We start from the raw sequence: 26,598 nt of genomic DNA on the forward strand, positions 1-26,598 counted from the left end.
ACAAACACACACACACACACACACACACACACACACACACACACACACACACACACATACACACATACACCAACTAAAAAAGAAAGTTTGCACTGGTGAAGATCAGTAGATAGTTTCTCTGTATGTTGTCAACGTGTTTTGCAATGAGAACATGCATCAAAGAGACCTGCAAATTAGAAGAAATTTAGTGCCAATGGATTTAATTGAGTTTCTGGAAGAACAAACATTCACCTGGAATATGTCCTCAACGGAGGTCAGAGTAGGATTGTGCATGAACTTTTGATAACTGTCATTGGAAAGGCCATCTCACTTCTCTGAGTTCAGGCAGTGCAAGGGAGGGCTTTCTACTGGCTGCATCGCTGACACCTCCTCCTTTCTCAGAACATAAACACTGCAGACTGGCCTCACTGGATCTCACCTGGGCACAGCAGGGGAGCCCTGCAAGACTTTCAGCTGGGAGGGAAACTTGGAGCCAGAACTGCTGAAGGAAAGCTGAGATGGAGCTGATCCCCAACCTTTCCATGGAAACGTGGGTGCTGCTGGCTACCAGCCTGGTGCTCATCTACATGTGAGTAGCTGTCCAAGCTTCTCCCTATCTGTAACTGGAGTTGTGGTGATACACAGGCCCCCTTTCCTTTCCTGTTGGAACATCCAAAAAGAACATGGAGGAGAAACTGAAATCGAGACTTAGGTAGTGCACTTTCTACTGACATTATTGCCGATCCCTTTAAGTCCCACCCTTCTGACTCCCTCCCACTCTTACCTTATGGCTCTGAGGGTTTTGACAAGACTTGCTCCTGGGAAGATGGAGTTGGCTCCCAGTCTGCACCTAGACTAACCAACATCAATTCAGAGAACTCATAAACAATTGGCCACCACAGCCCTTCTGAGTTTGGGGAGTCCCAAGATCATGGAGGTGCTTAAACTTCTTCTCACTGTCCTTGCCTCCTTGCTTTCCTTAGCATGCACCGATGTGTGTAAGGCTTCTCCCCTGTGCACACACATATGTCTATTGCTTGCTCTCTCTCTCTCTCTTATCCTCTAACATGCTTTACACAATTTCCCATCATGCATCCTAGACATTGTAGGAGGGTCGGCATCCACTCTTCCCTCTTTTCTGTAACCCTCACCTGACACACCCTTCCTCTGAATAATTCAAGTTGTTTTTTGTCTTGCAGTATCCAGAACCATTTCCCACTCAGTGCTGTGTTTTTAGAGCAGAGGACAGCTAGCACAGATCCTGAGGGAATGTCTCCGTTGATGGTCGCACCACGATGACATGTTCCTGGCTTTTTCTTTCACTTTATAGATATGGGACCTATTCTAATGGGATTTTTAAGAAGCTCGGCATTCCTGGACCCAATCCTCTGCCTTTTTTGGGCACCATGTTGGGCTACCGAAATGTGAGTACTCTTTGAGCTTTCTTTTCTTCTTGTGGATGCAACTTCCTGTGTATCTGTGTATGGATCAGTTCAATAGATGCAAACACCAGTCTTAGGGAGAAAGTTCTGGGGTGTCAGACCACTGGAAACTGTGTGTGTCCAACCAGGAGAGTGCTCGGGCTTCCCTTTAGCATTTGCTGACATATTTGCAGCTGTGGTTAGAAAGCTGTGACCGCAGACATATCAGAGCCTGGTGTTCAGGACTTCACGTTCAGACTGTAAGGAGCAGGAGAAGTCTGGGGTTTTCCTTAGTGGAGCTTCCGGGAAGGCACAGGTGTCCTTAACCAGCACTCATGGGAAAGCGTTCCTGGTCACAGTAGCACCACAGCAGCCTGTGTGCACTAGACCAGACTTCACCCTGGGCTCAGGAGCAGCACTTGTTCTCTTCCTGCTGGCCAGCTCTGCAGCATCCCTGCATCAGGATGCCTGTGTGTTGACTACAGGGAATTTCCCTTTAGCAGAACCCTCTCAGGGACTCCTGTGTCCCCTGCAGCTACTTCATTGGCTCCATACTGTCTTAATACCCAGGGCTATTTTGAGGGTTTGACAGAATAGTGGTGTTCTGCATTGGTTCTTTTCTCCAAGACAGCACCCTGAAGGACAGTCTGAGCAGGATGTGGCTGCAACTGAAACAAGTTAGTGCTTGTCTCTCACCCTCACATACCATAGGGCAAATGAATTTTTGCTTTTCGAAGCAAAGGCAGACTCCTTTATAGAATCATTCCAGGAAGGATGACTTTATCAAATCTTTAGAGACACCATAAATACAACAAGGACCATGAATGTTGGCTGATTCTTTGTGGCTTCGGTAGGTCGGCCAAGGCAGGCGTCTGGCTAGATTATAATGAGCTCAGATGCTGAAGGCCATCAGCAGAGCCTGCAAACTGGCTACTTTCTGCTAGGATTTCCTTCCCCACATACTCCAGTTGCCTGTCAGAGTCCAAGTTTTACAGTTAGATGCTTACTGCAGGCCTGAGATCTAAATGAGACCTCTATTGCCCCACGGCTGCCTGAGAAAGCCTTAAGGCCATTCCCCTTGAAAGGGGAACATTTTTCATAATCACCCCAGCACATTTCCCTTCCTGAATCTTCTTTTGCATTAAGTCACAGATATGATGTCATGACAGAACATTTCCTCTTTTCACCTTTGGGGTTGAACACTCAGAGCTAGTGTTTCCTTTGCTCTGTCTTGCTGTAGAAAGGGGCCTCTCACTGATTCCTGCATCCCATCATGATTTCCCCATCATCTCCACTCACCCTCCCATTTTCTCTCTCTTTTCTTTTTATCGCTTCTTAATTTTTTGATTTTTCTTTTTATGTTTTCTCAATTTTCATTAGTTCTTTATAATTAAAATGCATTGCATGAAGTTCTCATTCACTGCCCACCCCAAGCTCCCCCTACATCCCCAGTCCTTTCCTACCTACCCACTTTGTGTATTTTTCTGTAACCCAGGGAGTCTGATTTGTGCTGTCTACATACTCTCAGTTGTGTATATAGCCACTCACTGGACTGTGGTTGATCTATCATGAGCCACATCCTTAAGGAAAACTAACTGTTCCTCTCCCAGCCCTGGCCAATTGCCAAAAGCTCCTCAGATGAGGGGGGGGGGGATTCATGACCTCCTCTCCTCTCCATGCTAGGGTTTGTCTGGCTTGTTCTTGCTCAGGTCCTGTGCACACTTTCACAGTCACTGTGGGTTCATATGTGCAAATGCCCTGTTGTGTCCTTGAAAACAGTTTTTGTTGTAGTGTTTTCTGTCTCTGGCTCATGCAGTCTTTCTGCCCCTGTGCCAAGGGAAGGAGATCATTATACAGAGGAGATGTCCCATTTAGTGCAGTTTCTGCAGTTTCTTATTCTCTGCACCTTGGCCAGCTGTGGCTCTTTTGTTTCCCCTCATTTAGATGTTGAGATGACATCCACCCTGGCCTCAACTTTTCCATCTTCTTGCTTCTTCCTGAGTGCCAGGGTTATGGTTGTGTGCCACCAAGTCTGGCTTCACTCTGTCACTTCTGTACTATAAAACGATGGGTTAACACTGAACCAGGAGATAGAAGAGTGTACACCCCGGGAAGTTTGTACATATTCCCTTAGTTTGGAGTCTTGAGGAACATTTCACAGTGTTCTAGGATTTCAAAGACCACACACACACACACACACACACACACACACACACACACCCCTCAGACAAGAAGCTGCTTGGTATCCATAAGTAAGGACAGTTCTTTCAATAGATACAACACTGAGAAAATTCAAGGCCAGCCTTAAACTCTCCGTTCCAGACAATTCTTCTAGTCTCCCCTGTCCCTTCAGGTGTCTCTAATAAGAACTTGCCTCTAATCCCTGATGAGGGACAGGAAGCCTGATTTAATGGAATTTGAGTCATTTGCACCCCAGTTAGAGAAGGATCCACTGTATGCAGGCCAATAATAGATTGAACTTTGTTTCTTTCTCCAGGGTTTGTGGAAATTTGATATAGACTGCTATAAAAAGTATGGGAAAATATGGGGGTTAGTATTCTGGAAACTTCCACTGGGTAGGCTTGTTGAATGAAGCATTCCATTGCACGAAGACAAGGCCTTTGGAGGTTGTCCTGCCGGGGTCTGATACATCACAGTTGTGAATTTGAACAGCAAGAATTCCATGGGGGTATTCCCTACTAGGACATCCTCCAGACTGATTAATCAAGGGCTCCAAGACTCAATGTCTTTGCACCTAATGCTCAGAACCTTCTAATATGTGCTCAGAAATGCATGATCATCTCAACACCAATTCAGTTTTAGTCAAACCCAGAACTCCTTTATATCAACTTAAAAGTAATGTTTGCTTTTGAAAGATACACTGGGAGATGTACGAAAGTAGATTGGGACCTCATCTATATCCTAAAAACATGTGTAGCAATTAAAATATTAAATTTACTAGAAAAACATATGGATATTCCCTGTATATCTAATTCTGATGACTTTGAAGAAGAGATGTGGGGTATTTGTAAACCACTGTGTTCTCCTTTGAGCCTATGTCTTTAATGGTTTCACAGAGTAGCTGAGCCAATGGCACAGCCCTTCCCTGTCAGAACAGCTGGCGGTTTGGTGAGAGGTTGGAGGAGGTGTCACCGTTGTGCTGTGAGACACAAGCAAGTGGAGGAGCCTCTGTCTCTGCATCTTCTCTCATTCATCCTCAGGAACCACAGGCCTGGTCACAGGGTCTGCTGAGGTCACATAGAGACCATGTGACCCAATGCCAAGCATGGGTTGTGCTGCCCTCTTGTGGTCCCAAAGCAACTGCTACTACAACAGTATTAGGAACACTGAGTTCTTTGTCTCTAAGTTTTGAGTTCAGAATCATTGACCATTTTCTCTGGATTTTTTATATCTCTGGAGGTCAAACCTAGTGCCACACACTTGATAGACAAGGGCTCTCCCGCTGAGCCACACCTCTAACCCAGGTACTGAACTATTTACACAAAAGAATAGTATTGGCAATAACCATGTGAGTTTGCCTCTCCTTAGCCAATGTTTCAGTGTTCATTCTTTTTTTTTTTTTTAAGATTTATTTATTTATTATGTATACAGTGTTCGGCCTGCAGGCCAGAAGAGGGCGCCAGATCTCATTACAGATGGTTGTGAGCCACCATGTGGTTGCTGGGAATGGACTCAGGTCCTCTGGAAGAGCAGCCAGTGCTCTTAACCTCTGAGCCATCTCTCCAGCCCTCAGTGTTCATTCTTACTAAAGATGTCTTTGAAGAGCTGTTTTGTCCTAAGGGTCTCTCCCCTGCTTCAACCACACTATCCTTCATTCAATTCCAGTGTCTTCTATGGTCAGAACTTGAAGTAGGGGTTCATGTTCCTGTGCTTTATAGAGCTGGCGGTGTGGCCTGTACAGCCTCAGGGGTAGAGTCTGGAGTCCTGGGTGTAACTCCAACTGTAGAATCCGTCTTCTGAGGTTCAGTCCACCCTGTTTTCCCACCTCAGGTTTTATGACGGTCGACAGCCTGTGCTGGCTATCACAGATCCAGAGCTCATCAAAACAGTGCTGGTGAAAGAATGCTACTCAGTCTTCACAAACCGTCGGGTAGGTGTCCTTTTTAGGAAATATAATGATTTGTTTTCATTAAATTTTAATTTGGAAAGAATTATATGATCAAAATAAAGAGCCACCACCATGCTCAGAATATTTCTTGGTTTTTGTAAATGGTAATGTCTTGCATGAGGATAAATATAATATATTCTGTCCAGTATACTAAGATGAAATTAGCTTTGATATCATTGGGAGTTTATCCTCTGAGTGGCATTCTCTGATCTCTCTCTCTCTCTCTCTCTCTCTCTCTCTCTCTCTCTCTCTCTCTCTCTCTCTCTTGTGTTTTGAACATTGTTACACATCCTGTTTAGTGTTGAAGCTACACAGTGAAGACACAGGACTGTCCCTTCACCATGGGACTTCCTTCTAAACATGTGGTAGTGATCATGAGAAGCCAGTCTTTTCTACCTGGCAGTGTTTGATGCATTTTATGGATGTTTTCAGAGTCAAATTTGATAATATTTTCTTAACTTTCTTATTTTTTAATGATAATATGTAGTTTCATATTTTAGATTTACGTCTATAATCTATCTGTAATTTTTTTATGGCATGAGAAACAAAGGTCAGGTAAAGATTTCTGTCATACCATGCATGTTCAATTGTTCCAATGCCATTTTGGGAGAAGTTGTTCCCTCCAAAAATTACCAGTCCTGTTACACGTGTGGGACACTTTCTTATCTTATTTTCTTCAATCAATTGATCACAGTGTTTTTCCTCTATGGGGACCATTCCCTCTTGATGAGTGACCTCATGTGGATTAATTACTCCTACATTTTTTTTAAAATTGTTTGGTTGGTTCTTGGATCTTTGCTTTTTTATCCAAATTATGAATTTGGATAGAAAATTCTTGTCTGAATTTAAAAGCTCAGTGTGATTTTGATAAAAATTGAAACAAATATAGGGGAAATATTGTTACTGTGTTGTGTCTTCTAATTCATGGCTAACATGTACCTCTCTGGTTTTTAGTCTGCCTTTGCTTGCTAAATAGACAATTTCAGGTAAAAGACCCAACACGTATTTTGTTACATTTATGCTTTAAGTATTTAATTTCTATTTATTGCTATGACATCATTTTCTCAATATTTCTCTACTTATCATTGCAATTATGTACAAATTCAAATGAATTATGTGACATCACTGTGTCCTATGACTTTTCCAAATGCACTTCTTTATTCCCTGTATTCTGTATGCTGTTTGGTGTGCTCTGCATGGACAATGGAGGTGCCTGAAAATCAGAACACGTGTACTCATTGCTTTGCAATTTGTATGTCTTCAATTGAATTTTCTTACCTTATTGCTCTAGCAGACATTTTAGGATAGTACTGAATAACAGTGGTGAAAGGAGCCTTCAGAACTGCTCCTGGTTGGAGGGTCAAACATTCAGGCTCTCACTATCAAGTGTGAAGTTGGCTAAGGCTTTTGTATAAATTTTCTCTCCATCATCAATTCAGTTTTGTTTATTTGTTTGTTTACTTGTTTTGAGACAGGGTCTTTCTCCATAGACCTGGTTGGCTCAGAAATCACTACATAGGCCAGGCTGTCCTTGAACTCACAAAAATCCATTAGCCTCTGCCTCCCCATCACTGGGACTAAAGATGTGTGCTACCATGCTTGACATCATTACCAATTCTTAATCTTTTCTAATTGCCATAAAACAACAGCTCTCTAATTGATTATGCTGTTGGTAAACATATTGCAGAACTGCCCTAAGATAACAGTATCCCAAGACCATGTAATTTCTTTTTAATTTTATGTGTATGGGTGTTTTGCCTGTATATACATATGTACACCACATACATGTGTGAAGGTCCGAAATGGGTGTCAGATATCATGGAATTACAGATGGCTGTGAACTGCCATGCAGGAACTGGGACCCAGACATGGGTCCTCTGCAAGAGCAACAAGTGCTCTTAGCCTCTGAGCCATCTCTCTATCTCTAGGTTCTAAGGTCAATTGAGTCCATTTCTACTATAAACAGCCTTGAAGAATGCTGTAGGGCTTTTGTTTTCTGCTCCTTTGGAAGAACTGTGAAGTCCAGCTTCAGTGGGGTTCAGGTCCCAAAGAGGAAGGGGACTGAATTCACATCTGAGGATTCAGCAGCTCTCTCTCTCTCTCTCTCTCTCTCTCTCTCTCTCTCTCTCTCTCTCTCTCTCTCTCCCCCAACCAGAGACATTCTTTATTCATATAGCATATTGACTACATTAGACATTTGGCTAACATCAGAGCCCCAGATTTCTTTTTCATCTCCTCATTAAATGTCCAACATGAAAAAGCAAAATACAAAACAGACGGTCTTACCTGAAACATCTTTGGACAGCATCTGTCAAATCAGGAAGTTACAAATTCAGGGTCTACAAAACATAGGACCTTTTATTTTTACAGTCTGTGTCTAGGCTGGCTGTTCACAGTAGCAATATGTTAGACAGTCTGAAATTATTTTTACCTTAACCAAGTTATGTATAGAAGTATGAGATGTTTTCTAAAATGCAAGCTTTAGAAAACATCCCATAATAATCATTTAACTGTCTGAATTACAACATTTTTTGTTGTCTTCAGTTTTATGGTAGGGACCTGTTACTTTCATATGTTCCTAGAAAGGAAGATTCTGGTATCTCAGTTTTTTTCCCATCAACCCACACTATTCCTGTTCCTTCTGTGTAAGCTCTAGTGTAGGGCAATAGATATACTTGTGACATCTTGTATTCAGAGGCGAGCAAGAAATTTTTCAGAATCTACCCTATTGGTACCACAGTCTTTGGGCCACAAGGAAGACTATTTCTCCTGTGACTCTCAGGGCAAGACCACTGCCTTCAAAGTTTTCTCCCTGGAACATGCATATATTTCCCCAGGACCTGCATAAGCAGAAAACTCCCCATTATGTAAACAACTGCTTCTAAAAGCTACCACAGCACCCTCTGCCTGAGGGCTTGAGCCACCCCTTGTGCTACAGCCTGCTCCAAACAACACTTTTTCCCTTGCAAGAGGGGTTTCCATTTAAGAAGAGATTTTGAAAGAAAGATTTGAAGCCATGCTGTAATGATAGGTGACACCCATGAGTATATAGGCTGTGAAGTGATTTCAATGAATCATAAGTGGGCATGCCACTTAGGATCAGTAACTATCTGTTAAACAAATGATGTTTGTTTGATATATTTTCTGTGGCTGTGGACATATACATAACTTCTGCAAGATAAATTGGCTTTCAATTTGAACTCTAGGCTTTTGGTCCGGCGGGACTTATGAAAAAGGCCATCACCATATCTGAGGATGAAGAATGGAAGAGACTTCGAACACTGCTGTCTAGAACTTTCACCAGTGGAAAACTCAAAGAGGTGATGAGGGAGAGGGCATTTACTTATGCAATGATTCTGGGGACAGGTAGAAAACAAGCCCACAGTCCCTTTCCAAGGGTTGGTCCTCTGAGTTACAATTCCTATAAGATGATCTTCTGTCTTCATGCCCAGAGGACCCTTTATAAAATCCACTGCAACATCCCACTCATTGCTTCATGACTGGGGATGATTTGTCTTTCTGGGACCTGAGTTTCCTCATTTAGCTACAGATGCTGTGCTTTCTGCTTAGATGTTCCCTATCATTGGACAGTATGGAGACACATTGGTGAGAAACTTGAGAAGAGAAGAAGAGAGAGGGAAGCCCATCATCATGAAAGAGTATGTGGTGGTGCAGTTGATGGGACTGTAAATACCTTAGTGTCCCTTCAACTCTAGGAAAAGGACATCTGCAAACCAACACCAGGTAAACTCCCCATATGTGAGTGTGATAGGAGCCTAGACCCCACTGATGATCCAGCATGTGATTCTGACTGTGTGGCTTCCTGCCTGGGTAGCTTGGAACTATGAGATGCCTCAGATGCATACATTGATTCCCATGTCTCTCTTCTCAGTATCCTTGGAGCTTATAGCATGGATGTGATCACTGGCACATCATTTGGAGTGAATGTAGATTCCCTCAACAACCCAGAGGATCCCTTTGTGCAGAAAGCCAAGAAGATATTAACAAGTCTGGATTTGCTTAACCCATTTCTTCTCTCTGTATGTAAGTATCTACTTCCTTTTTTTCTTACTCCCTCACATAGTATCATCAAAATAATATCATTCATCATTACTGAAATACAATTCATGTATAAAAATATTTACCTGCTTACAATGTGTAATTCAATTTTTGCTCATACAAGGCAATGTATATCCATCACCATTTTCAAGCCATGGAATATTTTATCTAAGAAAATCTGTACCATTTCTTTCTCATCTTCCAATCCTCCTTGCCATAAGAAACACCAGTTCACTGTTCTGTAGATCTGCCAATTCCCATGTTTGCCATAGAAATACAATATAAATATGTCATAGAATACATAGGATTTAGTGAGTAGCCTCTTTCAGTTAACACAATATATTCAACAGAACCATTTGTTGCCACTCCCATGTTCTGTAGACAAAACAAATTCCATGCCATCTGATGGTCCTTCAAATTGTTTTCAGATTTGGGGTGCTGCAAATAAGCTGTCATGGACATTGACAACTGAGATTATGATTGAACATTTGTTTTCATGTTTTCTGGGTAGGCACTTGGGGGGAGATTAGTAAATTACATAGGACTTCTGTGTTTGACTTACTGAGCAACTGAGTTTTTTCTTTGATAGATGCAGCATTTTATTTTCAGGTTAAGAGTTCATGAGGACTCCCATTCAAAACTTGGGGTTGTTGTTATTTCATGATGTTCACTCCAGATACCCTAGTGGACATTCAATAGTATAGCAGCATGAGTGTTGGGTTGTGCTTTTTCCAAGTGGTAATTATATTCCTCCACTTGGGAGATGTTCTTTTCTTAGATTAATATCTGTTCAACTGTTGCTCCTGTATAGCTAAATTGTTTACATGCTTTCCATTGAGTTGTAAGATTGATGTGTGTCATGAATAACAGTCACTTTACAGACATATAGTTGGCATATTTTCTCTATTTTGAGATGTCTTTTAATGTTTTTGATGGGATCCTTTGAAGTACACATTTTTAAAACTGTATGATGTACAATTTCATAATGTGCTGTGCTTTAATCTCTAAGTCACATGGTCAGAGCTGAGGTTATGAACATTTAGCTTCCTCCCAGTTTCATCTTAATTGGGCCATACATTCCTTAAACTTTTTTTTGATACAGGGTCATGCAGGCCTGTGTGGAGGCCCACAAAGGTTTCCTAGTGAGATCTGAGCTTGCTTTATCCAGCAGGGCTGCATTAGAGGATTTCTTGACCATATGCATGGTTACTAGGTGATTGGAAGGGTCTACAGAGCTAGGTGAAGGTCTTTGCTCCACCTCTTGGCATTTCTATAAATAGCCCTTTAGAAGATACAGAATAGGCCAGTGGGTAAGGATCAAGGCTATCCTTTGTTTCTATCTGTTTCTCTCCCCTCTATCCATCTATCTAAATATTTCTCACTTCACCTTCCCCAAGATCACCCTGGAGGAAAAATGTGGGAGATGGTCTCCCTCAGATAGTACAAGGAACAGGGACCAGGGACTTGATGAAAGGAAGGGTGAGGGTCCTGCCAGAAGTTTGGACCTGTCTGGTTATGTTGAAAAATTAAGGCGAGGGTATTCTATTTTCAGGAGTAAAAGTAAGGTAGCTGAAAGAAATGCCAAAGTGAGGCTGCAGCAAGAATCTCTCTATCGAGATTTCTTTCTTTTTTCTCTCTAATAATTTCTATCTAAAAAATTAAGGAAAAAATGTAAGGTAGAATGTAGGAATATAGTGTAGAAAAAAATTAGAGCAAAGCCAGGCAGTGGTGGTGGAAGCCCTTAAGCTCAGAAGTCACAGACAGAGCCAGGCAGATTTCTGTGAGTTTGAGTCCATCCTGGTCTACAGAGCAAGATCAAGGACAGGCACCAAAACTACACAGAGAAACCTTGTCTTGAAAAAAAAAGGAAAGAAAAGAAATTAGGGCAAGAAGGAAAAAATATAATTTAGGATATAGGAATATGGTATAAGAAAAAACTTAAGATAAAATAAGCAACAAGACAGAGATACAACATCCTTGATTTTTCCAACTGTGGGACTATGAATGCCAACTCCTGGAGGAATCAGAGTTATGAAAAAATACTATGAGAAAAATGGGCAGAAAAAGATTCCTGTGGAAGCTTTTGGACTGTATACAGCTTAAATCTGAGTCCTGAGTGGCAGAGGAAAGAATTTTCCCTGAGATAGATGTGGATGAAATAAAAACAATTCACTCCACTGATAGCATTACTGTATGAAAACATCATGCCATCAGAATTAGTTTCCTCTTGGCTATGAAGCCAAAGTTTAGGGAACAGAAGTTTTGGAAATTTAACTCATTTGGAAATGACATCTATCAGTATGGGAAAATTACCTGTAATTGCTCTAGAAAAAAAACCCCAAAACAAAACAGAAAACCTCTTTGAACAGGGCAAATCCTCTCTGCTAGTCCTATGTCCCATTCAAGCTGGTATTAGGAAAACAGAAGATACTTTAGACACTAGCAGGAATCCTCTGCAGCTGCAGCCTAGCAAGGGACACCTAGGAAAGTGCAGGGGGACAGCTGATCAGGGACAACATTCCCCCCCAGAGTGGAACAGCAGCTGAGGAGAAGATTCTGGCATGAATGTAGCAGGTGAGGCATTGAAGCCTCCCTGCAATGAGGGAGACAAGTTCTAAGTTCTAGCACTAATGACAGCATGAGAAAAGCTGAGAGTAAATTTGGCCATATAAACAAGTCCATCAGGAACGGGGAGAGTTGCCTGCTCAACTGCAAGCTGCGAGTTGGTAGGTGAGGCTACACAGCACCCACAGCTGCCAAAGAAGCTCTTTCTTTTCTTTTTTCTATCAGGGAAAAAACTTTCTTAAAAAACCTCTTTTTTCAAGTATTCTCATTCCTTTTCACTGACCTAGTGAGGTTGAGGTTTTTGCTTCTGGCTACAAATGTCTGTCTGAGTGCACAGGGACAGGCATAACACACTCTGGAATCAGTATCAGGTGAAAAAACTCTGATTAGAGAGGTACACCTGTGAAATGATAATGCAGGGATCCTAATGTAAGCTTAGGGCAGCAAAAAACCTCCTGGGATAAGAGAAAAAATTTGACTTTGGTTTCAGCATGAATACAGACTGTGTAAATAGATGTTTTCTCCCAGACCCAGAAAGGCAGCATGGGATATGTAGTTCATTCATAATAGCCTGACAATGTAGAGAGAGACAGCTTGGGAAATGTAGTCCATAATGTAATTTGTAACAGGATGATGATATACAGAAAAGCAGTTTGGTAAATGAAGTCTGTAACAGACATGCCAGTACTACATGATCCAAAAACTGTTTTTTCCGTGTGTTGTTTTTTTTCAGCTCAAAATGCACTGTTTTTTCCCAAACAATGTTAGAAAGCTTAGCCTTCCCTACTGAGAACTAGAAACAGGTGAACAGCTTGCTTGTCAGGAGGCAATTAAAATGTTAATAAAGTTTGTCAAGAAACCACTTTAAAACACTCATGATAATCTTAAAAAAACAGCTTTTAAAAATTAAGAAGAGGGAATTGTACCCTCAGTCAAGCTTAGAACCACTGATAAATTAGGCTCTGACTTCAAACTCTCAAGAAAACTTTCAGAATAATATCAAAGCTGACTATAAACTCTGAACTTTAGAAATGATTTGCATACTTTCTGTCTTGTTAATAGTTCAGTTAAGAAATCTCTTCTAGATTTTTGCTAATAGAGTTTGATTTTAAATATAAGTATGGGTAAATAGTTCTTTTAAAAAAATCTCTTCTAGATATGTGCTAAAGTTTGTAAAATAGTCCTATAGAGTTTCCCTTTTGAATACAAGTTTGTAGAAAGTGTAAATGTTGAATGTAAGTATTTGAAAGTGTAAATGTTGAATATAAGTTTGTAAAAAGTATATATGTATAGTCATGTTCATACTAGAATTGTCTTTATTACTCCATCAATATCTGTCTAGACAAATTAGGTAACATTAATATTTAAAGGAATATGTTTTTTCTTCAGATAAAATTGAACACTTTTTATGATAGCCAAAATACAATTTTATGGTCTTAGTGGCCCCTGGAAAACTTAAGTGAAGGTGTCATTATTAGGGGAGCTTTCTGTCTTCTTCCTAAAAGTTTCCACTCCTCCTCTGTTTCTGTTTAGAAAGTGGTAGGCCTCCCACAATTGAGTTAGTTTGTACAGAAATTCTCCTGCTACTTAAACAGCTAAAAAGTGTCTTTATAATTAGCATGGGTTTTTGTTTACTTGAGTGGATACTTTGAAGTGATTTGAAATGATTGCTTTCTCCTGGGAATTAAAACAGTCTCTTGAAAATTTTATTGAACATCTGTTAGGAGAGAGTTTTGATTTAGAAAAGGGCTTGGTGCAGCTAAGACTGCTGTAATCACCTTAGACCCATTCCAAAAAGGATATTCCATCTTTATTATCCTCTACTCCTTTACTGGGAGGTGGATGTTTGCAAGCTCAGCAGGGACCTGAGTCAGAGCTGAGTTAGGCTCTGTACCCACTCCTGTCAGAAGCTGGTAGTCAAAGACAGGCAACTTTCTTCTTGATAGCTTCCAACATTAGGCAGAGTATGCTTGATGGAAAGTATTTCTCCATGACAGGTAAGGAGACTAATCAAGAAGGATGACCTAAGACAGGCACAGTCTATCTGAGGGTCTGGGAGGCCCTTTATTATATCTAGAACAGGGAATTGTGGAGGCCCACAAAGATTTCCTAGTGAGATCTGAGTTTGCTTTATCTAGCAGGGCTACATTAGAGGATTGCTTGACCATGTGCATGGTTACTAGGTGTTTAGAAGGGTCTACACTTGGCTGAGCTAGGTGGTAATCTTTGCTCCTCCCCTTGGCATTCCTATTAATAACCCATTAGTAGAGACACAAGGGACCAGTGGAGAAGGATCCAGGCCCTCCTGAGGCTATTCTTTGTTTCTATCAGTTTCTCTTCCCTCTATCCTTCTATCTAAATATTTCTCACTTCACTCTCCTCAAGAGTACCCTGGGGGGAAATGTGGGAGTTGATCTCCCATAGCCCTGGTTGTTCTGGAACTTTCTATACAGAGCAGCTGGCCTTGAGCTCACAGAGATCCACCTGACTCTATCTCAAGAACGCTGAGATTAAAGGGTTGTGCTTACCACACCCATCTTAGACCTTGATCTTTGACCCACTTTTTGTTAAAATGTGTGCACTGTTATCAAATTTATTTCTATTGAAGAGTAGGTACAAAGAATGTAAACACTGGAAGGTAAGGAGGAACATCATCTTATGGATATGCATGGCTCCTACACTCTCACACTCACAGCAGTTACACTAGATCAAGCCAACCAATATTCACTCCATAGATATGGGAGATGCTCTCTAGGTTCCACCTCTTTCTGAAGAATGTTTGGCAGTTGATAGCTGCTAAGGAAGAGAGAATTATTCTTCTTTGATGATGTGGCCACTGGTCAGTTTCCCATGCTTCAGTGGATGGCCATGGGGCCAAGAGGACAGCACTTCAGTCTTATTAAACAACAACATAAATTTGTGAAAGGGATATCTTGAGGCGATACTGGAGAAGCTGGAGAAGAAATAAAGGGATTGGAATGAATATGTTATTTCATTGCATATATGAAGCAATCAAACAACAAATATTTCTTCCTATATTATTTTTAAAATTTTGTTTATTTTTAATTGTGTGTATATATGTGTATGTACATGTGAGTATCATGCCTCTGGAGTCCAGTAGAGGGAGTTGATCCCTTAGAGCTGGAGTTGCAGTTATGAACCATTCAATGCCAAGTACTGGGCATCCAAATTGGATCTCTCATAAGCAGCAAATGCTCTTAACCACTTAGCCATTTCTCTAGCCCATATCTTGAGTGTTTTACATCTTGATGTATTATAAAGATAACTATTTGTTAACATCACTTTGGTACTTCCTTTGAGTGGAATTGAAATACAAATGGATCTTGGAACTTTGCTGAAATTGTGTTTGATTTCTAATAAGTGAATAAGAATTCAGTGCAGATTTTCTTTACACTTTCTCTTCTTTTCGCTGTAGTTATGTTTCCATTCCTTACTCCACTATATGAGATGTTAAGTATCTCTATTTTCCCAAACCGGCTACTGGATTTTTTCTGTGAATTTGTAAAGAAGATGAAGCAAAATCATCTTGAAACAAATCAGAAGGTAAAATGTGGTGTTGTGTCAGAATGCTCATCATTTGATCATGTATCAGGCTGTGAACATGACAGTTGTACTCTTTCTCTAATTGTCCATTGTGAACATTTCTCTTTTTGCTTCCAGACCTGAGTGGATTTTCTTCAGCTGATGATAAACACTCAGAACTCCAAAGGCAAAGAGTCCCTGAAAGGTAACCCAGGATGCTTCACTATGTTTGGATCAAGAAGCCCAGAGAGAAGAGGGTGTCAGGACATGTGCATGGGAGGGTGGTCCAGAATGGAAAATTCTGACAAATTTCAGAAAGACAAGCAATGAATGATACCTTTAATATCCACAGGAGTTTTCTAGAAGTACACTGGTGTAATTGGACCAGAGCCTGTAGGGCAGCCACAGAGAAGCATTTCATGCTCAGAAGTCCTCAGTGGTGCTGGGTCATCTGTCAGAGCAGAGTCTGATTCTCAGTCCTTTCCAATCCCACTGATTCTGGATCTCTACCTGGGGATTTGCACCTAGACCCCAATCAGGAAGCACACTGTCCAGCAGTCAGGATGGTCTCTGGGAGTGAGTGGTGGAATAGTGTTCAATAACTTCATCTGTAATTTATTCTGCTCTATGTAAATAGCATCAGGGAAACTATATACCCTGGGTTTCTTCGTTCTTCAGGCCCCTGGTTTTATAACATCCTCCATGCTAGCTTTGTGACATAAACTTTTATTACTGTTATAGCCACAGAATAGCTTTGAAATTCTCATATTTATTCCATATTTCTAGTCATTATCCATCACAGGAAGGGTTTTCAAGCCTTACTATTTGCTTTATAAAATATCATTCAAAAATATATTCATTCATCTCCAGCAGTGTGATCTTTTGCATTCCCTGTTACTTTCTTCTTATGATTAGTTAGTTTGCATTTCAAGTTGTCAGGCATGTCCAATGGAGCCCCTTTATGTGGCCTCATGAAGCCTTCCATCATCTGTTCTTTCATTTTGATTGCTACAAGAGACTTTAATTTTAGAGTGTTTTCTGGTCAAAGCAGAGCTTAGAGGAAGTACAGAGACTCCCTATACATTTTTGCGTACACTCCTCCACCAGAGTGAAGCGTTTGCAGAACAGACACTCAATCATTTCCCACTTGTTTTGTCTCACATTTACTAATATTAAGGTATTTGTCTTGGTCCCTCGTGCTGTCACTGTGACCACATACCCCGGAAACACCTTAAGGAGAGGTTTATTCTGACCCACAGTTTAGTGGTTCAGTCCATCATAGCTGGGAAGTCCTGGTGACAGCAGCAGGAGGCTGCTGGTCACATGGCATTAGTAGGCAGGAAGCAGAGAGCTGAATGCTGCTGCCTATCTCACAATCTTCTCTTTGCTCAGTAAGGGACCCAAGGCCATGGAATGTCCCACCCACACTTAAGATGGGTCTTCCCACACCAAGCAACTTAAGACAATCCCTCAAAAAAAATGCCCAGTCTTGTCTCCTAGGTGATCATAGATCCTCTCAAGTTGTCAGTCTATATTAACCCCTGTATTTCTTTGATGTTTATAAGTATGTATGAGGACAATGTGTGGGTAGAATTACACATTTGTGGTGGTGAATCTGGTCTAACAGCACAGATAGGCCACAGGTGGGCACCAGAGTGTAATTCAGTCCCAAGGACGCTGTACTGTCTTTCTCTGTTCGTTCCTGGACAGCTGGGAGCACCATTTGAATTTATTTTCATCTCAACTATGATGTCCTGCTTTGATCTTCCTAATATGAAATGTTCATTTCCTTTTAGCTCTGTCTGATATGGAGATCACAGCCCAATCAGTTGTTTTCATTTTTGCTGGCTATGAAGCCACAAGCACGTCCATTTCCTTCGTGATGTATCAACTGGCCACCCACCTTGGTGTGCAAAAGAAACTTCATGATGAGATTGACAGAGCTCTGCCCAATAAGGTGAGTGGGTGGTACCCAGAGAGGGAGGGCAGAGGTAAAGGATTCACAAGAACATGTCTCATCACATGCAATGAGAATTTTTACAAAGAGCCATGCAATGGTTCTTCCACCAGCAAGAGTCTAAAAGATAAACAAAGGGAGGGACATAGGAGATGAATGCAATCTATAAAAACACACAATCTCTTTTTAAAAGATTTTTATTGTACATATATATATGTGTGTGTGTGTGTGAGTGTGTGTGTGTGTGTGTGTGTGTGTGTGTGTGTGTGTGTGTGTGTGTGTGTTCTGCCTGCATGTATGCCTGTAGGCCAGAAAAGGGTAACAGATCTCATTATAGATGGTTGTGAGCCACCATGTGGTTGCTGGTGATTGAAATCAGGACCTCTGGATGAGCAGCCAGTGCTCTTAAACTCTGAACCATCTCTCCAGTCCAGAAATACATGATCTCTACTATAGTGCTGGCTCTGGTGTATTTGTTTTCTACCGTGACAATAAGTAAGTAATAAGTAAAACACAGAAAACCAGTGTGACACATAAGGGTAAGCACCAGTCACTCAGGTGTCTGGACAGTTATCTCTGCTGATGTCCTCGGGTCCTGTCTGGGCTATCTATGGTGCTAAGCTGGCCTTTACTGGTCACAGCAGGCTTACTTGACACTACTCTCAATGGTTCTACTGTCCAGTTGGATAGCATGGCGTGTGTGTGTGTGTGTGTGTGTGTGTGTGTGTGTGTGTGTGTGTGTATTAGGGGAGTCTTTTCTTTCCTATGGTTTATAATGGAATTGATAGTGTATCAGACTACTTCCTGTCTGAAGCCCTGAGTGCAGTTAGCATCACTCTTGTAATTTGAGTGTCAGTGCCCTCTGCTGACCAGAGCTGGCATTACAGGCAGTGTGCTGGACAGATCCCTCAGGGAGTCTCCAAGTCCAACCCCCTTGGGTGGCTAATGGAGACCTGGTCAGGACAATCGATGGTGGGGATACCTTTCAGTGAGCACTTTACTTCCTCAGCCTCCGGCCACATGTACTTTAAGCTCCTAAGTATCTAATCCTGCCTCTTTCCATAACTGTCACTCAGGTAATCTCTTGCCCTAGGGTTGTGGCACATTAAGTTCAGCCTCCCTGTCCTGTGATCAGTCCTGATTCTCTGCCTCCCTGAGCAGTTCAGTTTCCGAGGGAAGGTTCTGTATGAAGTCGTCAACTGGCTTCTCCATTCTGAATCATCCAGAGTGACGGTGGGATTCCTCTTCACAGTTGCAGGAGTCAGCCCCTGTCTCAGCACACTCCTCATTGGTTTGAAGTCTGTGGAGGCTGTGGGGGTGTCCTGGAGGGAGGACTCCCTGCCCCTTTCACCAGAGCCTCTTGGTTGTTTTGGAGGGGCTTTGCCTTCCCTTTCCCCTGGAACTGGGGAACAAGGCATCCAGAGCCATCTCCAGCTTGGTTTCTTTCTATAAATAATCCATTTTTCTACCATGCGTTTTCCATGTCCTATTACTTCCTCTGTGTTTCTGAAGCTCTTCCTCTCTCCTTGACAAAGATTGTGTTTTGTTTCTTGTTTTCCAGTTGCTTTGACTCTTCTTCACACACAGAGGCAGTTTCTAGTGTGGGTCTTTCTAGAAGTCTCCATTGTAACTTTCTTTCCAACTTACTACACCTGCCACCCTCCAGGGAGTTAGCAAGCAGGAGTTGCCTAGTATGAGAAGGTGGGGACACAGCTCAATCATACAGTGCTTGTTTTGTGAGGACCTGAGTTTGAATCCCAGAACCCATGTGAGGGGAAAGGTGTAATTGGAGCACTGAGGAGGCAGAGACAGTGCGAGCCTCTCTTCTCCGGGAGCTCACTGGCCAGCCAACCCAGCTTGCTTGATGAGTGTCAGGCTACTAAAAACCTGTTTCAAAAACATATATAAAGTGAACTCCCAGAGGAATGACACCCAAGGTTGGACTCTGGCTTCCACATACAGGTCAGTGCACAGCAGTTGTCCACATCCTATGAACGCGCACACACACACACACACACACACACACACACACACACACACACACACACTTATGCAAAACCAGAACAATCCAAAAAGCCTGATATGGACCAAGAGTGGGTGTTGTTCCTTACAATGGTGTTATTTCCTTGGTGTAGACTGGTCTATGCAAATGAGACCGTGACACCAGTGTACTTTGTCTGAGTGTAACTGTCATATTGTTCATATGTGCTCACATGGGAAACAAATCAGAGCACCACAGAGATGATGAGGAGGACATATGGACATGGGAGTGTCCCAAATGGCTCCCGTGCTAAAACTTATACTTCACATCCTAATGAGCCATAATCAGGACAAAGGAGCAGAATGATTTATTAAGGCTAAGATCTACTAATCGAGGATAGCCCTTGCAGCTTCTGACATGCAATAACAGTAGAAACTGAGTTGAAGATCAAGTCCAAACTTCATCTGGAAGCATCTTTTCTTCTTCCCAGGCACCTGTCACCTATGATGCCCTGATGGACATGGAATACCTGGACATGGTAGTGAATGAAACTCTCAGATTGTACCCAGCTGCTAACAGGCTAGAAAGGATCTCAAAGAAAGATGTGGAAATCAATGGCGTGTTCATTCCCAAAGGGACTGTAGTTATGGTACCAACCTATCCTCTCCATCGGGATCCTGAGTACTGGCCAGAGCCTGAGGAGTTCTGCCCTGAAAGGTACAGAGACCTCGGGGAGTGGTCCCCACTAGGAATCAGGCAAATTAAACATATTATGCTGACTACTGGAAATTTCATATATGTGATTTTGTATCCCTTTGCATCTGTATCAATTTTGGGAATTAAACCTTTTAAAATTACAAAGTGATAATTCTTGAAGCTGCAAAAACAGACCAGAAGAAAAGTATTCATGGCCATTCAGAGTCCCAAAATGTTCACCTTAGCTCCATTAATAGTGAAATATATCCTCAAGGATTTATTTGTATGTATGTAAAGGTTTTGCAAAAGCTAGTATATTTTACTTGTATTATGAATCACTAATTACTTAAACACTAACCTATTGTGGAATATTACTTTAACTATATTAAGGTGTGTTTCATTTGTTTATGTTGGATTTGTTTAGTGACATAAAGAAGTGTTACATTTGTTCATGCTGCATTTGTTTAATGTAAAGATGTGTTGTTTTGCCTGCCTAAAGCATCTGATTGGTCTGATAAAAAGCTGAATGGCCAATAGCTAGGCAAAAGAGGGATAGGTGGGGCTGGTGGGCAGAGATAATAAGATAATAAGGAAGAGGAATATCGGCTGGGGGAGAGGGGAGAAAGAGAGAAGAGAGAAAGAGAGGAGAGACAGATGCTCGGATACAGGCAGCCGGGCAGCCGCTAGCCAGTCAATCTTGGAAGAAATCATGGAAAAGTAGGACACACAGAATGAAAGCGAGGTAAAAAGCTCCAAAGCAAAATGTAGATGAAGAGAAACAGGTTAAATTAATTATAAGAGCTAGTAGAACAGGCATAAGGCTGAGCGTTCATAACTAATAAGCCTCTGAAACATGATTTGGGAGCTGGATGGCAGCCCAAAGAAAGCCGCTACACTAACCTATATACCACATCTGTCATATACGTATATGTCTTATTTGGTGACTAGGAAGTAGTTGATACAAGTGATATCTAAATTTACATATATAGGATTCTTGTTCTTTTTTCATGTGTTCTGTGCTGGTTCCTAAATTTACCATTAGCTTTAAGAACTTTTCCCATTGTCTGTTTGGTTGGAAACTACCTTCTTGAAGGTTGAGGCAGTAGCATACTTTTCACTCTAATTCTGACATGTCTTTCAGAATGGGAACATATACCCATCCTGGACAGAATTTTGGTATTTAAAGATACATTTCCTCTCTATAAGCATTCAGCTCAGCTCAGCTCAACATCAGAGGCTCCTCTATTTTAAGGGACATAGAAAGACCATTAGCTTATAATGCCTTTATTTTTATTCTTTTTTATGTGTATGGGTGTTTTCCTGTATGTATCTACATCACATGTACCTGGTGCCTCAAAAGATCACCAGAGGGTGTCAGGTACCTGTGCTGGTCATCAAATCCAGGCCCTCTGGAGAAGAAACCAGTGCTCTTAACTGCTGAGCCCATCTCTCCAGCCCCTGACTTAAAATTTGTATGGTGAGACATCCACAGCAAGGGTTCAGTTGCAAGTCCACAAACATAAGCTGCACCATCCTGGTTGAGGGTGTGAGAACTCCAAACATGGAGCTCTTGGGTCTTCGTGTTCCATAGCCTCGTTTGCATCCACACTCTGTCTCCAGGTTCAGCAAGGAGAACAAGGGCAGCATCAATCCTTATGTTTACCTGCCCTTCGGGAACGGACCCAGGAACTGCCTTGGCATGAGGTTTGCCCTCATCAGCGTGAAACTTGCTGTCGTCAGAGTCCTGCAGAACTTCACCCTCCAGCCTTGTGAGGAAACACAGGTGAAGCAGGAAACTCTCTCTATAAATCGTATTTAGTTGGAAGTTTTTTGTTTTTTAATTTAGAGTTTCACCTATAGAAAGGGGAAATTGGTCATTCATCATATTATGCTGCCTTGTATGGAATACAGGATTTGACCTGTAAGCTTAAGGACCTTCCATTCTGAGCTGCAAGTCTGTGTCTGGAGAAAGCACAAACAGAGAAATTATTTAGGGTTCATGCAAATCAGCATGACATGATTAAGTGTAGTGTCTTTGAGATCAAGTCCAGGTTTAAATTGTGTGACTAACTGGAAATGGGGAAACTGTTGCACATACTCATAGCTCATAATGATCACCTTGCCGTGGTTTGTGAATGGAGGGCTTCCTGGCACTAGCTCTGCTTTTAACTTTGTAACTTTAAAAACTCACTGTGCCTAACCATCTCAGATACCTGGAAATGATTTACCCAGAGCATGGCTTTAAGAGATCCATATTGGCTTCAGTGAACACTGATTTCACACTACTATAACACATAAAGAACTTCAACCCTTCAGGACCATCCTGATCATTTGATCTCACATTTTCATAACTGTGCTACATGAAGACTTCTTTTATGTTCTCTGAAGTCTGTTTTCTATTGTCTGCCCTCTTCATTCTGTCCTTATTCTTCAAGTTGAAGTAGGTGACTAAGCCATTCAAATGAGCTGTCTGGCCATGTCCCACCTACTCCTCTGCTCTAGTGATGTCTGAAGCCTCTTTTCATCACAAAGGCAATGCACCCAGTTTTGTTCTCTGCACTGAAGAATTATGTCTTTGAATTTCACCTTATTTTCGTTTACTTGCTCTACCAAGACTGCTTTGCTGGGAAGTCTGTGAATACCTTAGGTACATTTTAAGGAGTATTTTACAACTGTTCTGGAGTTCTTAAATATATATTTAACCTATTTTTATATTTTAAATTTGCTTGTGTAAGCATACATGGGCATATATGCCTATCTTTCTGTGAATGTATCTCTGGAGAGAATAGATGCATGCTGTTATAACACAAACAATACACTTAGAGAAGTTGACATGTTGCCCTCTCCCCAAACTTAAAGGTCAATTGTCTTTACTTCCAAATAAAGCAATAAATGATAAGGCTAATTTCTTTTTTATGTTTTCTATTTTAATTTCTGAAAAAATATTTCTGAACATGATTTCCATAACACAGGCAAAAAAATCAATCAAGTTGATAAAGTTTACATCAAATTCAAGATTATGTCACAGGAAAAGAAACAATAAAGCATATCTGGAGACAAGTAAAACATTTCAAAAACATACAACTGATAAGTTAATATACAAAATAGAACAGGAATTTAATTAACTTAATAGCAAAGAAGTAACCCAATTAACCATAGAGATTTCTGAAAAAACAATCAAGATTAATATGAATAAATTCATTCCTAATAGTCTTAGTTTCTTCTTGCTATCATAAAGTATAATCTATAACTGGTTACATTATTAGGAATACAGCTTGGTTGTAGTTAGAGTTTGGAATATGAGTGTCTGAGTGTAGACTATCTCATCAATTCAGCCTCTTGGGGAGTGGCTCCCTTGCCTCCATTCCAGTCAGCAACTTTTTGTGAGGGAGGATCATATGACAAGACAGCAAGCCAGGGAGACAGAATAGGCATGTATTTAGTTTCTACACAACAATTCTCTCTCATGGAATTGAGCCAGAGCCTCCTAGGAATTACAGGAACCTCTTCTGAAGAGAGTACCCTCAATAACTTGACAGCTCCTGCCAGGCCTCACCTTTGAAAGGTTGCACCATTGACACACCAAGGACCCAAGCCTCTGGCTTATGAATCCCTGAAGAGCAAAGCATACTAAGTCTATGAAGTATGAAAATGAAAGTAACAGAGGGTATCAAAACACCACACTTATTTGAGTGTGGCTGCTATAACATACTCCAAGTTAAATGTTGCCCAATATAGAATGAAAATAGTATGTGTATTAATATAAGAGAAAACAGCATGTAGGTCCTATGACCCAACAGTTCTTCTGGGTGTGTAGCTAGAGTTTTCCTTCCTGGCCCACAGTCAGGACAAATCTCTCTCACCTGCCAGTCCCACAGCTGCTCAGACCCAACCAAGTAAACACAGAGACTTATATTGCTTACAAACTGTATGGCTGTGGCAGGCTTCTTGCTAACTGTTCTTATATCTTAAATTAATCCATTTCTATAAATCTATACCTTGCCACACAGCTCGTGGCTTACTGGTATCTTCACATGCTGCTTGTCATGGTGGCAGCTGGCAGTGTCTCCCCTGCCTTCCTGTTTTCTCTGTTTTCCTCTCTGTTAGTCCTGCCTATACTTTCTGCCTGGCCACTGGCCAATCAGTGTTTTATTTATTGACCAATCAGAGCAATTTGACATACAGACCATCCCACAGCATGGGTGTATATCTACTGTATTACTTTTTCTGTGAAGCCAGAGCTGTCTGGGTCCCATCAAGGAAGCAGCTGCCCTTCAGCTGTGGGTGATGCAATTCCTGGTGCGCACCGCCTGTGTCTGTGAATCCCTCTTGCTGTCCCAGCTGTGAACAGCTTCAGCATATAACAAGAGCATGTGAGCCATTGTTAGGGAATTGCTAGAAAATTCTCTGTAACTGGCAAATATTTTAATGATACATGTGGTAAACCCAGACCCAGTTAGCCTTTCATCTACTCAATACCAAAGCTGTAATGATAGATAAGCCTTTTATTTTTCTCGAGCTAAAACACAGAGTACAAGATGATATCTGTTTAATAAAGGGTTCATTTTACATGTTTCCTAAAGGGGAAAAGACAAAAACAATTTGAGCTATAACTAACCACATTTTCAGTGTTGCCTAAAATGGACCAGAGCATGCTGATGTGACAGTAATGCTCAGAATCATGCACATTACCTGCTTGTTCTAGAATCTTACACTTTCTTTTCATTTTTCTTTATTAAGAAATTTTCTACTCACTCCACATGCTATCCACAGACCCCACCTTCTTCCTCCTCCCACCCCCAGCCCTCTTTCCCAAGACACCCCGCAACCCCACATCCCCCAAGTCGAGGTCTCCCATGGTGAGTCAGCAGAGCTCAGCACACTGAGCCTAGGCAGGTCCAAGCCCCTTCCCACTGCACCAAGGCTGTGCAAGGTGTCACACCACAGGCACCGGGTTCCAGAAGCCTGCCCATAGACTAGGGACAGATCCCGATCCCCCGGATAAGGCTAATTTCTAGTCATGTATGTAGCTACTCAGCTCCTCTCATCAGCTGTCCTTTATTCGTGGCCATTAGTAGAGAGGTCATTATCCCCTCATTTGTCACCCATGGCAACTGTGTAGCTGTCCTGTCTATACAGTGCTTCAGAAAGATGGAGAGACAAAGACTTTCATCTTGAAAGCTTCCCATAAGCTGACATTCTTCAGTTTCCTTGATAACTGTTTCTCCACCATCTACAGAGACCAGATGTTGGCAGCTTCTCTTCTCCCATAAGGCTGAAGAGACTGAGGTAAAATGACTGGTGGAAACACTGAATGACTCAGAAGTTCCCCATTCACACTACCCTCGGGGGCTAAGAGGAGATGTTAGGAAACATCACAAGTTCTTGCCTGCCATTAAACTGGACAGGCACAACTGGCCTGAGAAGTTGAGTTGTGTCCACAGAGCTGCACTGTCTGACATCTGTTCAGGATTATCTTGTACTTGTCAACAAATGTAAATTTACCTTTATACTGCCTATCAAAAACAGTCTTCCACATACTTAAAATGTCATCCAGAATTTTAAAACTCAGCCTTTTCACTTAAATTCGAATCAATAAAGAACATGGGTCGACATATTCTTCCCCCTCAGGTTCTATATACAATAATTACTCCAAAATGACTTTATTGCATGAACTCGGGTGTTTTCACTACCCAATCCTAATGAAGATGTATGTATAAAAAATTCAAGACATATGAAGCCCAAAGAGTTTTATGTATATAAAATACCACTGTCCTGAATGGATTTGTTATGCTTTGCTCTGTGATTGCTGGCTCATTCATTCTTTCTCAATGTGCTTCTTCAACTACCACAGATACCCTTGAAGTTAAGCAAGCAAACAATTTTTCAACCAGAAAAACCCATCATCCTGAAAGTTGTGTCAAGGTGAAATCACAAATGGAGCTGAGTCTCCTGCAAGATTTCTGCTGTTCTTCAAGGAGGCTGTGCCACCCAACATAAGAGAATCTAATTTGCCTTTGAATTAAATCAGCTTAATTGCCCTTGATGAGTAGGTGTTCAGTAATTCATTGAGCATGCTCAGTGTCTGTGCTGAGTATCATGTACTGTGTGATTTTCAGGAAATGATTAAGTCAATGATAGAACTGAGATTTTTTTGCTTATTCTAGGAGCCATCCCCATTGAGCTCCAGCTGGCTCTCTGCATTCTGATTATACTAAGCATTTCTCTGTCATCTTATCAATCATATTTTAATGAAATGGGAGATACT

At 41.5% G+C, this 26,598-nt stretch overlaps 1 protein-coding gene across 1 annotated transcript; it reads left to right on the top strand.

Moving 5' to 3' along the window:
• Positions 1 to 497: 497 nt before the first annotated feature.
• LOC128120644 (cytochrome P450 3A25-like) lies at positions 498 to 26,259 on the top strand. Its single transcript, XM_052754802.1, has 13 exons — positions 498 to 568; positions 1,310 to 1,403; positions 3,898 to 3,950; positions 5,412 to 5,511; positions 8,736 to 8,849; positions 9,100 to 9,188; positions 9,422 to 9,573; positions 15,590 to 15,724; positions 15,842 to 15,901; positions 17,493 to 17,653; positions 20,125 to 20,351; positions 21,951 to 22,113; positions 26,185 to 26,259. The coding sequence occupies exons 1-13, from the start codon at positions 498 to 500 to the stop codon at positions 26,257 to 26,259; spliced, it is 1,494 nt and encodes a 497-aa protein (XP_052610762.1).
• Positions 26,260 to 26,598: the final 339 nt, after the last annotated feature.

This window comes from Peromyscus californicus, unplaced genomic scaffold (genome assembly GCF_007827085.1).
Source record: "Peromyscus californicus insignis strain IS unplaced genomic scaffold, ASM782708v3 Scaffold_2__1_contigs__length_46816999, whole genome shotgun sequence".
Lineage (NCBI taxonomy): Eukaryota > Metazoa > Chordata > Mammalia > Rodentia > Cricetidae > Peromyscus > Peromyscus californicus.

What these genes read in the sequence shown, in the direction of transcription:
- LOC128120644 (XM_052754802.1), top strand. Translation starts at nt 498, where the DNA reads ATGGAGCTGATCCCCAACCTTTCCATGGAAACGTGGGTGCTGCTGGCT. An exon ending in AACAAATCAGAAGGTAAAAT is followed by an intron (nt 15,725 to 15,841) that starts GTGGTGTTGTGT and finishes TCCAGACCTGAG; the next exon opens with TGGATTTTCTTCAGCTGATG. An exon ending in ACAGAGCTCTGCCCAATAAG is followed by an intron (nt 17,654 to 20,124) that starts GTGAGTGGGTGG and finishes TCTTCTTCCCAG; the next exon opens with GCACCTGTCACCTATGATGC.